This window comes from Epinephelus moara, chromosome 9 (assembly GCF_006386435.1).
Source record: "Epinephelus moara isolate mb chromosome 9, YSFRI_EMoa_1.0, whole genome shotgun sequence".
NCBI classification, from domain to species: domain Eukaryota; kingdom Metazoa; phylum Chordata; class Actinopteri; order Perciformes; family Serranidae; genus Epinephelus; species Epinephelus moara.
The window spans coordinates 19,386,360-19,399,895 of NC_065514.1; the positions used below are offsets into that span (position 1 = coordinate 19,386,360).

At 40.7% G+C, this 13,536-nt stretch overlaps 2 protein-coding genes across 2 annotated transcripts; one reads left to right on the forward strand and one right to left on the reverse strand.

Annotated features, from left to right (window-relative positions):
* Positions 1–31: 31 nt before the first annotated feature.
* Positions 32–7,858, reverse strand: pcyox1 (prenylcysteine oxidase 1). Its single transcript, XM_050053936.1, has 7 exons — positions 7,626–7,858; positions 7,246–7,393; positions 4,405–4,611; positions 4,133–4,307; positions 3,816–4,027; positions 3,568–3,720; positions 32–3,465 (listed from the first exon to the last, which is right to left on the reverse strand). The coding sequence occupies exons 2-7, from the start codon at positions 7,355–7,357 to the stop codon at positions 2,795–2,797; spliced, it is 1,530 nt and encodes a 509-aa protein (XP_049909893.1). The 5' UTR covers positions 7,358–7,393; positions 7,626–7,858; the 3' UTR covers positions 32–2,794.
* Positions 7,859–9,335: 1,477 nt separating this feature from the next.
* Positions 9,336–12,242, forward strand: fam136a (family with sequence similarity 136 member A). Its single transcript, XM_050052793.1, has 3 exons — positions 9,336–9,636; positions 9,743–9,883; positions 11,466–12,242. Exons 1-3 carry the CDS (start codon positions 9,550–9,552, stop codon positions 11,652–11,654), a joined length of 417 nt encoding a protein of 138 aa, XP_049908750.1. The 5' UTR covers positions 9,336–9,549; the 3' UTR covers positions 11,655–12,242.
* Positions 12,243–13,536: the final 1,294 nt, after the last annotated feature.

The window sequence follows — 13,536 nt, forward strand, 5'->3', positions numbered from 1 at the left end:
CAGCTTTTTGGAGTAAAATGTCAAATAGAAGTGCAAAGCAAACAAGGACTCATCCATTTATTGTGATCGTAAACACACAAAACATACAGTGCAATTTGGGAAGTTTCAGTATTGTTTAAAATCTCAAGTGAAGCGTTTCGATTTGTAATTAAAAGCTTTGTTTTATTTCTGCAGAAGAAGCGAGTCTAAATACTGCACTTTTTTTGTTTTTTGTCTTTTTTGTTTGTCCATGTAAAGAGACTTAAGTGTAAAACATAAACTTTTGTCAATTAAACTGCACAATTAATCACTTTGCTACAGTATCTTGTCACATACACTCACAACAAGTAAACTTCTCTCAAAAAATCTAGAAAAATACACCTCTAAAAGTGCAGAAGAAACAATTAGCAAACTACAATTTCCTTCCCAAAGCTGCTGAAGAACATGAAGGTGGTTTTAAGCAACATGACACCTGATAAATCGCAGGTACAGAATACTTTTAAACAGATTCTCCTCCAGATGTTACAACAAAACACAGAAATGCATTATACTCTTCAGTTTGGTCCTGGTGGTCTGACTCTGACAACAATTTTCACTTCATTAAAAATAACCGGAAGACCCAAAGGACAGATGATTTCTAAAATTATAGGGAGACTTATTATTTAATAAATACCTAAGCCGATTACGGATATCTTTAAGGCACAATCATAGTTTTAACAAACTGAATTCATACATCTCATACGTCTCATTAAAATTATCAGCACAAGATAAACTTATTAATACTTTTCATATTTGGCATCATTAACATCTGATTTACGAAGACAACATCTTGGTGGCACCGCTCTCTTGCTGAAAGCTGCCTGTGCTCATTCACAACACATACAGTTGTCTGCTGGGGAGGTAGAGAGACTAAAAAAGACACATAGATCCATCAACAAAAAGGACATCTTGGTTTATGTGGCACCAACAAGCTGACTCGCTAGATGTAAGCCGTACCATGTTCATAACAGCAGAAGCGCACATACAAAAGAATCAATCAATCAAGTATGTAGACAGAGGAACACAAAGAGGATGCATCTTCCCTGGAGTGCAGCGTGGTTCACAGTGATTAAAAAAATTCAGCACGTTACAATGTTGACCCACCTTTCAGAGGGATCTGTGCTATTGTTGCTGGTGAATGATGAACCATGTCTACCGTCAGGGTGATTAAAGGATCATTTTGCTGGTCTTTTCTTTTATTAGTTTTGGTCAACATAGAGAAGCAAAGTCCCACCTCTTCCAGTGGACCGCCATGGGACATTATTTCAAAAAGAAATATCTTTGTAAGTCAATGGTGAGAGACAAATAATTTATTAATCTTGTTTGAATTGTGCCATGAATTACAAATATAATGTTTGTCAATTTAAAAGGTCATTTTGTGAACCAAGACAGTCACAGTTTGCCATGAAAGTGGTGTATAAAATAATGAAAAGACATCATTAAAAAAACTACAAAAGTCACGTTAAATGAGGTCATAGCTTTCTATTCTACTTCCAGTCTGTCTCACTGAAGCTACGATGTCTGTGTGTTTCGCACCAGGGGTTGATGTACTTAGACGAGGTAGGGGTCTTGTCTGTTCTTTTCACCTCCTTCGACAAGGGCATAGGTTTCAATTCAACACTGGGTGGGACACATGAAACTGGGAGTTTAGGGGTCCTCCACTAGTAAATTTTGAGCATCAAGTGCTTAATTTCCTGCGTTCTGGTGATTTTTTTATGCATCAATTTGTGCCACTTCTGCATCAATTTATGGTGTAAATGTATTCAATTGTGTCAAAATAATTTTAATTTTTTTAAAGGACTGGATGTGTCCCCTGCATCCACCCCTAAATCTACACCTATGCTGTCTGATAAAAGACCAGAAGACACTGAATTAAACACATCAGGGCAGATAACGTTATATTTGTGCTTGGAACATAGCTGAGTTACCTAGCTAGCTAGTTAGCTGGCCGTAATTGATCCTCCAGCAGCTACGGAAGCCTTGTTACAACTTAGTGATAGTGAAGTTTGATCGTCTTCTCAGGGCTAGCAAGCTAGCTGGTGTTTGTGATGTATACCGTGTGAAATGTGAAATGTAGTTTACTGAGCAGTTTTACACAAATCTACACAGTACTTTGACAAAACTATGAAAAACTGCAACTTTCCCAACATGCAAAATCATATTTAAACTGACAAACATCAACAAAAGACTGTAAAACAAAAATAAAATCCCATGGGGTACACCAAAAGGGAGGGACTTAGCCTCTCTACTCCTACTGATAAAAATAACATTGTACTCAAGAAGTTATCTGCTGAGATCAGGGAAAGCAGAGACATCGCTAAAAAGAAGAAGTCAGACGAGGGCAGGAAACATGAGGAGTCAACCAATCAGACTGGTTTTACACAAACCCCTCGGGTTAGCCAGAGAAAACGCATACAAACAGTGAACGTTTTCAGAGCAAATTCTGTGTTGAGGAGAATCTGTTTAAACTACAAGTCTAATTGTGTGACTGCTCCTGTTTGTTGCCCTGTTAGACTTCATCGTGGCAATGTCGCTGTGTTCCCTGTGTTCTTAGCTCTGACTGTTAACTTAGTAAAAGATAAAACTGACGGCCAATACTATGTCAAAGAGATCCACGTTGTAATAAACTTTAAGTTTAAAGAGGTCAGAGCAGCCCAAATACCGTAAAGAAGAGTGGGAGTTTTGTCCTGACAGGAGTAATGTTAGACTGCAGCGGGCATTTCCATGAGTATCTGTGTGGGTCTGTACTGAACTTTATTGCTTTATCTTCCTCTCTTTAGAGTTCACCTCTCAGTCGGGTGTGCAGGTCTTCCTGGTCGATCTTGTTGACCTGCTGGTGCCAGCGGTGGTGTGCCAGTAAGGCCACGTTCCTGGCAGAGATGGCACTCATCTCCATGGCGCTAGCAGCCCACTCCACAGCGTTGAGGTAGTACAGCCGCGAGTGCAGGATGAAGGGAGGTGTATTACGGTGCGGCGGGTGGTAAGAAGGATAAGCCAGCCACGGAGTCTCTGACACTAAGTCCCAGGAGAGGAACATGTCCTTCAGCTGCTCCTGGGACAGCAGCTGTTGGGAGAACACCTTCCAGACTTTGGTCTCACTGGCAGGGGGTCTCTTGTAACCTTCGGGGATGTGCACAGGGTCAAGAGAGCCCAGGCTTTTGATGGCGCAGCCCTTTGAATCTGTGGTGAGGATGTCAGACACGGTGAACTTCGAGGCTGGCTCTGTGGTCCCGAGGTAGGACATGTTCAGCAAGCCGTGGACCAGAGTGGCGACAGTCTGGTGGTAACGTCCGGGGAAGTGAGATGGGATTGGAGGGGAGAAGCCTGAGAAGGTGATGTCAGACTTTCCTTGGTGAAGAGGTGTTGCTATTATCACAATGTCATACAGAGAGTGTGCTGCACCTGATTCTCCGACATAGTTAACTTCATAGAAACTGGCTGTGGTGCCTGAAAATGGGAGAAGGAGGGAAGTTAAAATGATTGACATTTAAAAAGTGTGAACATACACATCAGAAATTCTTCACACACATGAAGGAATGTGAAAGGTACCTGTCTTTGATGGTCGAACCTTGACTGAAATGGACGTCACTGCAGCAGGGATGAGCTCACTTTTGCTGTTGTACAGCAGTCCCGAGCACACCCTCTTATTTCCTCCATCCACTGCCCACAGGCCTGAATCTGCTCCTGCTAATGACACTGCCCCTAGAAGACAAGACAGACAACACATATGACCTCTATTTTACAGCTTTTACAACACAAACCTTGAGATATGCGATGAACTATACCCACAAACATACCCACAAAGCCATGGATGCGGACACTTTGGCCATAGTTGACACGCGTGATGGGTGCAACAATATCGTTGATGAAGGTCTGCGAAAATCCCTCGCCAATCATTGTTTCCTCCAGGGTCTGATTCACCAGGGTAAGAAAACTATCGCCACCCATGGCATGAAGGAGTTTATCCACAGTGGAGAAAGAGTAACCATACTGCTGATACTGGTAGATCCTGTGAATTCAAGGATTTACATGATCATTAAGACATGCAACAAAAAAAGGAACAGCAATTCTGTGTTGATATTGAGAGGCCATGACAACTATTCTTCCTCCTCACCTCATAAATTTGTCCAAAATACTCTCCACCCACATATGCATTCGGAGAAAGCTGAACCCGTATCTCCAGAGCATGCGCAAGAAGTTTACTATGAACCAGTCACTCTCCTCAAACATGAGCTCCTTCCCATCAAAGATCGCCATTTTAGAGGGGACATCTTTCCTCGGAGGAATACCTGAAAAAAAAAGTTTCAGATATCAAGACTACAAACCAATAATGGTTTCAATCATTCATAAATTTGTGCCGAGTCTGTTTAACTGAGGATGTGTTACCTAATTTTTCAATGAATTGCTTCATGTGTAGATTCAGAGGATGGATCACTGAACCTCCTGTCTCATACTCATCATCTCCAATCTTCACTGTCGCAAGTCGTCCACCGACAGTGCCAGGTTCAAACACATCGATCTTCACCCCGGGTCCAAACTCCTGCCTCAGGTAAAACGCTGCAGCTGTGCCACTGATGCCTGCTCCGACCACAGCTTTACAGGAGCAATGACAACACTGTGAAACAACTTCGTAACACGCTCGTTTGGAATTATTCTCTTGAGATAATATTGTCCGTTCATATGAACATTTATAGGATGAACTTTCCCCAGTTTTATTTCAATTGACACCTGCAGCTTTACTTTTGTGTGATACTTACAATAGACACATCTTACATACAACTTTTTTTAAGATTCCTTTTTAAAAATTTGTACTGCAGCTGCAACTAACAATTGATTTCCATTGTAGATTAATCTATTTTTATATAAAGAATATACAAAATGTCCATCATATTTTAGCAGAGCTCAAGGAGACATTTTGAACCTCCTTTTTTAAACCAAACAACAGTCAAAACCCCAGACATTTACAATAATTTAAAACAAAGAAAACAAAAAATCCTCACATTTAAAAAACTGGTATACACAAATGTTTGCCATTTTTGCTTAATAAATAACTTAAAGTGATTAATCTATCACCAGAATTGATCAAGTAACTGATTAAGAAGGCCACATGGTTTTGGTAATGTAGATATCATCCTAAAAGTAGGCTTGGGCCGTATCAAGATATTGCAGTATAATGGCATATTTAGAAATCCCAAAGGTATGATTTTCAATACCTTCAAAAATACAGATGCTACTCTTTCTCTTTAACAGCTACAGAGATGCTGTATGCAGGCAACATGTACAGAGGTCAGCCTCTACTGATGGAACAAGCATTGTAGGCGAGAAACATGGCAACTGTGAGTGGTGGGGATAACATCACAGGAGTAGTGAAGAAGACAAATGCCTCTGTGTTTGGGAGTATAACTTTATCCTGAGATGACTTCTTCCAATAACAAAAGCAGTTATTAGCCACATGATTTTATCGAGGATATCGTCTCAATTCAGCCCACTGATGTGTCGGTATCTGAAGCAGCAAGTGTCCTCAGGTCTTCCAGCTAGAAGGGCGCTTTTTGCTATTTTTTTTTCATTATTCTATGGGGCATTAGTATTTAAACTCAGCAAGACTTATCTGAACAGGCTAACTGCATATTAGAAACACAGCATTGCAGGCTAGACAACGCAATACATGCTACAATGATTTCTATCAACGAAATAGCTCAGCTACTACGTTTTTTTTTACACAAATACTTCCTTATACTGTCTACCCCAGTGAAACGTCAGGAACATAAGAAAGAATGACAAAACACTTCTACAGTCACTGACCTTCTTAGAAGTGACCTACTAACATCCTTATTCAATTAAATCATCAACTAGTGTCTAGTATTTTATTGATCAAACCAAGAAAAATATTCCATCAGCTCATTCAAAACTCTGTAGTCTGTTATTAACCACAACCAAGAGTTGAAAGCACATCAGTCCAGTCTTATCTGGTTTAAACTGGCTTCCTGTTACATTTAGCATTAATTTAAAGCTCCTCCTCCTTGTATACAAAGCCCTAAATGAGCTCAGACCTAGCTACTTTACTAAGTCCCTTGTTAATTATTTGCCTCCAAGAACAATGTGATTATCCTCTGCTGGTTTACTGGAGGTTCCCAGTAACAGCAGAAAGAAAATGGGGGATATCAGAGATACCAGCTCACTAAATATTTTTTAAAAGAAAGATAAAAATGCACCTGTTCACTCTGACCTTTAACTAGCTCTGACGCAGGTCTGAAACTCTTCTTGTACTTCACACTGCTGCAGTTCTTTTAAAATGTTGTATCTTACTTGATTTTATGATTTATGGTTTTATAATTTTCTGCCTTTATACGAGGAAGAAAGACTGTTTTGAGTTCTTCTTGATCCACAGCGCCACAACTGGGTGGTGGATTCAGGGGCAGAAGAGGGCTGCACCCAGCACAGACAAACCCACAGTGACGTCTTGGGAAGGCGTTCTGAGGCAAGCTGAGAGAAGCTTATTTCAGTTAATCAATATCTATTAGTCAGTCTGTGTCTGTTGGGAATTACAGACTCTGACTGTTGCTGATGTCAGAGGCCTAAAAGGTGACACAAGGAGAAATACTCTCTGAGATGTCGATTGATACGATCTCAGATCACCATCGCTTTTGAATGAAAATTTTTCAAATGTCCTTTTATATTGAACTGCCATGTTGGCCTGTTTTATGTGTTTATTTTCAGTGCTTATAATGCCCTCATTGTAAAGCAGTTAATACTGATTTTATTGTATGAAAGGTGCAATATAAATAAATTGTATTATTATTATGATGATGCTTTTTAGCAAATCATAGGCTGTCTGTCAGATTTTACAGCAAATGCCATTTCTTTGAGCTCACATACTGTATAAAGAGTGTCCCCCGACACAGTTGTATTCTGGGTAAGGTCATCGTGAGGTCTCCCCCACAGAAATATAATATTATCATAGGTTTCAAATCATCTTACCAGACTGCAGTTGAAAATAAGCCATTTGACTAACACTGGCACATTTACAGAGATGTTATTTAGTGTTGTCCCTATAAATAAAATAAATGAGATGAAGTAACATGACCCCTACAACTTTAGCACCCCAGGGAGGACGCCTGTCTACCAGTGAGGCAGACATCATAAAATGGATGCATCAGACCAAATAGAGGAAGTAGGTATAGAAAGGAGTATGTTTTGGTATTTGAACGCACCCTGGGGCAGACTTACCTATCTTTTTGGGTTGCTCTAGCAGCTCTGGGGCCGAGGCTAGACTTCTTCTCCCAGTGTGGAAAAGCCCCAGGAACAGCACCGCTCTCAGTGACAGTGTTTGTGGATTCATTGTGGGCGTCTAGTCCTTCACTGCACGACGTATCATCTGCTCATGAGGAACAAACATGAGCCATAGTCAGTTCCGCTGTGAACCTGAAGGCAACAGTGCCTATCAGTCTTGGTCAAAGGTTACGCTAAGTGGAATTCAGACTCAAAGAATAACACAGGAAATAGTAACATAACTTATCACACAGCCGAAGCTAATACTGTAATGTTTAATATTTAGAGACGTTATAAAGAGAAAGAGTTCAGTGTCACAGTGAAGTGTTTGGACTCACTGTATAAAAAGTCACTGTAGGAGGGCTGGTCCAGAGGTAGCCTTCACAGATATCTTCACCGTAACACTTCAACACAGATTCAGAGCTCGTTTAAATTTCCCTCTGTGTACTTAAACAGCAAACTGGACTGTCAACAAAAGCCACTACAAGACTAGAGGTGTAAACAACTAACTAAACTTGTTCAACGGTTGAAACATGTCGGGGTGCCGTGAACGTCTCTTGATGTTGAAACACACTTCCGGATACGACGACGTTTGAGTTTCACAATAAAGGCACGCAAAAATTGAATTTGCTGAATAATGAGGACAATTTGTCTCCAGGTGGAGAAGATCATAATATAATTAACCTTTAACAAGATAAAATGTGACATGTATTTTTTTTTTAAAGTAAGGGACTGCAAAGAAATGTAGAAGTATGGCACTTACAATTAATTAAGGGACTGTTCTTTACTTATCAGAGGAGGCTGGGGTGTGACTTCATCTCTATTACCATCATCATTATTTCTTTTAATTATTATTACCACTACTATTTTGACCCTCCCTGAGGCTACAAATATTTCCCTTGAGCCTCCCTGAGTGACTATGGGGAAATGCATGACCTTCCCTCCACCATAAATGAGGGTTGTTTTTTTTTGTTTTGTTTTTTTTAATCTTACCCGACGTTTAGGATGAAATTTTGGAGTTAAAAAAAAGCATAATTATTTAACGCCTTTCGTGCATGCTGGTTAGTTTGTGCTTAGGGTTTATTTTAAATGTAGAGTGATTTTGATGAAATGTCACCATTTTGAGCTCTGATTTGGTTATGGCTTGTTTTTCTTTTTCTGACAAAAGCTGGGTGTACATGATGTTTCCAGGGACCATTGGAAAATTAAATATCCACTTATAATTTCTGTTTATACAGTTTCTGGCTATGATAAATGGCAGTTTGGGCAATTTTCAAAGATTGGTGGTAAAATAAATTTTAAAAGGCAATTTAAAGTTGTATGTTCCTCCCCTAAGCCAAAATAAAAAAACCCAAGTCCCTCCCCAGTGCTTAAAAAAATAGACATGCCTCCACCTTTCTGCATCACCCCTCTCCTCTCACAAAAAGATAAATAAATTCTAAGAAAATATGATTTCCAATAACGTCAGTCTGCAATGGTGGCATCGTTAGGCCTTGGTGTCAACCCAAAATGTTTTACAAAAAGCGGCGGATCCATATGTTTAGGTTATATATATGTTTCAGAAATAAAGGTAGGTCTACTAATAATACAAAGCCCCAGATCAAATAATCTGTTGGTCTGTTCATATTTGCACCAAAATAAATGTTTGTAGTTCCACCACTGTTAACATAAATACATACATTTGACTATTTTTCCAACTCTAGTGAATTAATGTTAATGATAGCACTTGTCTTTCTACTCTATAATGATTCAAAATAACCACTGATATTTTTAACATCACAATACATAAAAGTAAGTAAAAGTTTTTAAGGGTAAATGAGGTGCCAGGGTGCATAAAAAAGCATCATAATAGAGCTACTTCATCAAAATAAATAAATGAATAACATAATTAATCCCGTGGGAGAATCCCCCCCGGACTCTCCCACAGAGGTCTGATCTAAGAAGATCCTTATCACATACCTTGCCTTAAAAAAAACACCTGTTGAGTAATATCTTGGAAGTCAATTTTGAAGTCGGACCACTCAAACCGGAAGAGGATTTTTTTTTCTAAAACCGGTTGCGGAAGTTAAGCGGAAGTGGCGCACGAGTACTCATCTTGAACCATGCTTGAATGGAGGTGACCTTAGTTACAATAAAAGTGTAAAGTAAAGGAACTTGAAGGGGACACCGCGGGTATATCACGTCCGTCCGGGCTGATTTAAATGCTAAACTTGAATCTTAAATATCAGTGAAGACTTGTCGGAGTGAGCAGGACGGACAGAGATGGCGGAGGCACATCAGGCACGCGTGCACACTGTGGTGGAAGAAATGGTCCAAAGCCTGGAGAGGGATCACATCCGTGTGATGCAGGCAGGTGTCTTAGACGTATAAACATTAGCTGTGCATGCAGTGCTTTGTGTTTCTACCTGTGCAGCACCTGTGTTCCTCACGTGTTACCTGTGTGTTGTTGCTGCAGGGTCGCATGTTCAGGTGCAGCGCAGAGTGCTGTGAACGCTCCACAGACTCCATGACTGTGGTGCATCAGTGCATCGAGAGGTGTCACACCCCTCTGGCCAAAGCTCAGGGACTGGTTACCTCAGAGCTGGAGAAGTTTCAGGTGAGAGACAGTTCAAAAGAATACCTCCCTTCTTTTGCTTATGCATCAAAGCCCTACTTTAAGAAACATGTTTCCTGTCACACAACCTGTATGACATCATTCACATGCATCCACTTCTGTCACTTTAGGTTCTTAGGAGAATATGCAGTCCAAACATTATTGTCTTCTGGGTCCACCCCTCCAGTGTGTGCTGGAAAAATAGACTAAACCTCAAAATCTGTAAAGATATAAACGGGTCAAGGTCAAGGTCATGGAAACTCAGGAAAAGTCATGGAATTTCACAATCACAATTTCCAGATTTCCAATAAAGTCAGCCTGCAATAATGGTGTCATTTGGCCTGGGCGTCCGAGGCTTCAGTCCTAAATGTTTTGCAAATTGCGCTGGATCTTTATATGTATGTAATATATATGATTCAAGGTAATGATGTAACAACTAGAGATGTATATTGGAATTTTTTTTAAAAAGTCAAACCCGTCTCCTTCAGGTTTTTTCTGTAAAGTAGTAAAGAGCATCTGTAACAAAATTACATTCATTCATGTATTTTCTGTAGACACTTATCCTGTTGGGGGTCACGGGGTGCTGGAGCCTAAACCAGCTGACATAGGGCAAGAGGTGGGGTACACCCTGGACAGGTCACCACACTATCACAGGGCTGACACATAGAGACAGACAACCATTCACACTCACACCTACGGACAATTTAGAGTCACCAATTAACCTGCATGTCTTTGGACTGTGGGAGGAAGCTGGAGTACCCGGAGAAAACCCACACTGACACAGGGAGCACATGTAAACTCCGCACAGAGGGGCTCCCACACCCTGGGTTTGAACAAAATAAACTATAATAAACTATCAAAAAATGTTAAATTTTTATTTCTTAGGTATTGTTTTGTGATATGCAGATATGCAGTGATGATTGCTGGGTAATATGTATGTTAATGTTAGCCAATATCAAGTCTCTGATCATGGCACAAGATGATATGTGCATGATAGCGTATACTGTTGGGCCCGTCATAATAGCGTGCACTGGGACCTGTTGTAACCACTTTACATCACTGCCAATGAGGTACCGATATTCTCAGCATGTTGGCCAATTCAGATATTTCCTTTTAAAGCCAATATGGGCCCCTACAAATGACATGCTGATCTTATCATGCATCCATGTAACAACTTAATTTTTTATAGATATTTTCAGGCATAAAGAATGAGTTAACCAGGGCAACATGATACTTATTCAAGAACAGGCTTTTTCCATGACTTATCCAAGGCGTTACATCATATTGGCACCATTAAATAGTCAACATTTGCCAGAATTTCACATTTATGATGTAACATTTTTATTTGTATGAGCCTTTAAGGGATGTATTTGTTTAATTTCCCCCATACTTCAACCGCATTTGCACTGAAGTATTAAATTATCAAAAAGGACAAGTTTTAAATTTCCACCGTCGCTGATTAGATGCTAAAAATCTTTACTTTCTAAATTTGTAACCGCCTGTGAATCTCAAACCATGTCCACTGGGATGCCTCTCTCGTCTGCTTTTGGTAAGTCTAAACCATCTCTCCTCTCTGCCCCCCCAGGACCGTCTGACCAGATGCACGATGCACTGCAACGACAAGGCGAAGGATCTTTTCGACTCCGGCGCCAAGGAGCCAGCTGTTCGATCACTGATGGACCGCTGCGTGGGCAGCTGTGTGGATGACCACGTGAACCTGATCCCCAGCATGACCCGAAGACTCAAAGAGAATTTGGACTCTATACAGCAGTGAGAAGCTATAGTCTGTCGTGGAGACTCAGCCTGAGGTCATTACACGCACATACAGCAGCGCATGGTCAGTTAACTCAACCAGTTTGACCAGTAACACCTGAAGAATAGAGGGCTGGAACACCATGAAAAGGTGGAGAGTGGAGTTTTAAAATGGATGAGTCTTGACAAGTTTTAGAGGCTGTGACACTGAATGTTGGTGTTGTGGAGATTTAAAACTGCCCAGTGTGAGACTGTTCTGTGTAATCTACAAACAATTACCTCTCTGGAGAGTTTCATTAGCTCTTGGTTTATCAGTAACAACAAAAATAAATCCAGTGATGCATCTGATGTGCGTGAACAAGATAACAGCTCAAACATGCTGTGAAGAGAAGTGTGCATGTCTGAGTATCACATTTTAAAATACAAAGTACACCATGCAATTGAAATGTGAATCTATCTAAGGTCTGAATGTCCTTTTTCTCTCCTGTATGAGCCCTCTCGTCCCTCATTCTTTTTTTGTCATTTTATTATTGTTGAGTTGTGTGACTGTCTGACTCTTCATGGTGAGATATGTTTATTATATATCTGAATTAAAAGTACTGTAGATGTACCTGGTTTTGGACTGCATTACTTCTATAATAACATGAGCACTGCTTGAAACTATTGAGACACTGCAGTGAAAAATACCGGTGATGCTTTTCCTATATATTTTAGTGTCTGCAAAAAATCTCAATTAAATAAACAACGGTACAAGAAAGGCAACACTGTAGATCTGATATAAACCACACATCCATTTACTGACCGCTTTCATTTAGAATATATTTGTAATGATATCCACATTATTGAGGAAACTATGGCATCATTTCTGAGAACAATTACAAAGAAAAGTCCAGCCAACAACACTGGGTGTGAGACAGCAACACTGACCAGCCACTGACAGGTGAAGTGAATAACATTGATAATTTCTTCACAAAGCAATCTTCTGGGGAAACTTTTGATCCTGGCTTTCGTGTGGATACAACTTGACATGCTCCACTGACCCCAAACATTGTTACAGACCAAGTACCCCCCTGATGGCAGTGGCCCCTCCAGCAGGACAATGCACCACGTGACACCACAAAAACTAATCAGGAATGGCCCGAGGAGCGTGATCAAAAGCTCAAGGCACTGACCTGGCCTCCAAGTTTCCCAGATCCCAATCTGATCAGGCATCTGTGGGATATGCCACTACCTCAGAGTTCCTGTGTACATATCTCAACAGGACAGAGGCCCCACTGTAGATCAGACTTGGTGAGGCATGGACCCAGGACCTTTGAGGGTGTCCTGAGGTGTCTGGAGCCATAGCATTGGCAGCAGATCCTTTGAGTTCTGTAGTTTGTGAGGTGGGGTACCGGCATATCCTACAGAAGCTCAACCAGATTGGGATCTGGGTATTTGAAGGTCAGGTTGTCACCTTAAGCTCCTTGTCACGTTGCTTGGGCCATTCCTGAGCAGTTCTGGTGGTGTGGCATGGTGCATTGTCCTGCTTGTGGGCCTCTGCCAGTGAGGAGTGCTGTTGCCATGAGAAAATGTACTTGGTCTGTTACCATGTTAGGGTAGGTGGTGCATGTCAAGTGGCATCCGCATAAATGCCAGGACACAGGGTATCCCACCAGAACAGGTCATTCACTTCCCTGGCCAGTGGGTTTTAATGTTTTGGCTGATCAGTGTTATGTGTGATTGTCTCTGACAGAACTCTCAAGACAATTTTAGGTCCCTTACATTTTATCAGTGTAGAATAACAAGTGATAGACTTTAAGAGGCTAGTCTTGATTAAAACATCCTCTCCAAACTCACATAATTAGAAAGAAAGCTCTTAGGTGTTCTCAATTTTTTCCCTAAAAACATAAAGACAGCTAGTATGT

Bases quoted from the DNA above. Each gene is read 5' to 3' on its own strand.
- fam136a (XM_050052793.1), top strand. From the start codon at position 9,550: ATGGCGGAGGCACATCAGGCACGCGTGCACACTGTGGTGGAAGAAATG. The intron at 9,637-9,742 runs GCAGGTGTCTTA...TTGTTGCTGCAG, and splicing joins ATCACATCCGTGTGATGCAG to GGTCGCATGTTCAGGTGCAG. The intron at 9,884-11,465 runs GTGAGAGACAGT...CTGCCCCCCCAG, and splicing joins CAGAGCTGGAGAAGTTTCAG to GACCGTCTGACCAGATGCAC.
- pcyox1 (XM_050053936.1), bottom strand. From the start codon at position 7,357: ATGAATCCACAAACACTGTCACTGAGAGCGGTGCTGTTCCTGGGGCTT. The intron at 4,308-4,404 runs GTAACACATCCT...TTTTTTTTTCAG, and splicing joins GCAATTCATTGAAAAATTAG to GTATTCCTCCGAGGAAAGAT. The intron at 3,466-3,567 runs GTACCTTTCACA...TCCCATTTTCAG, and splicing joins GGTTCGACCATCAAAGACAG to GCACCACAGCCAGTTTCTAT.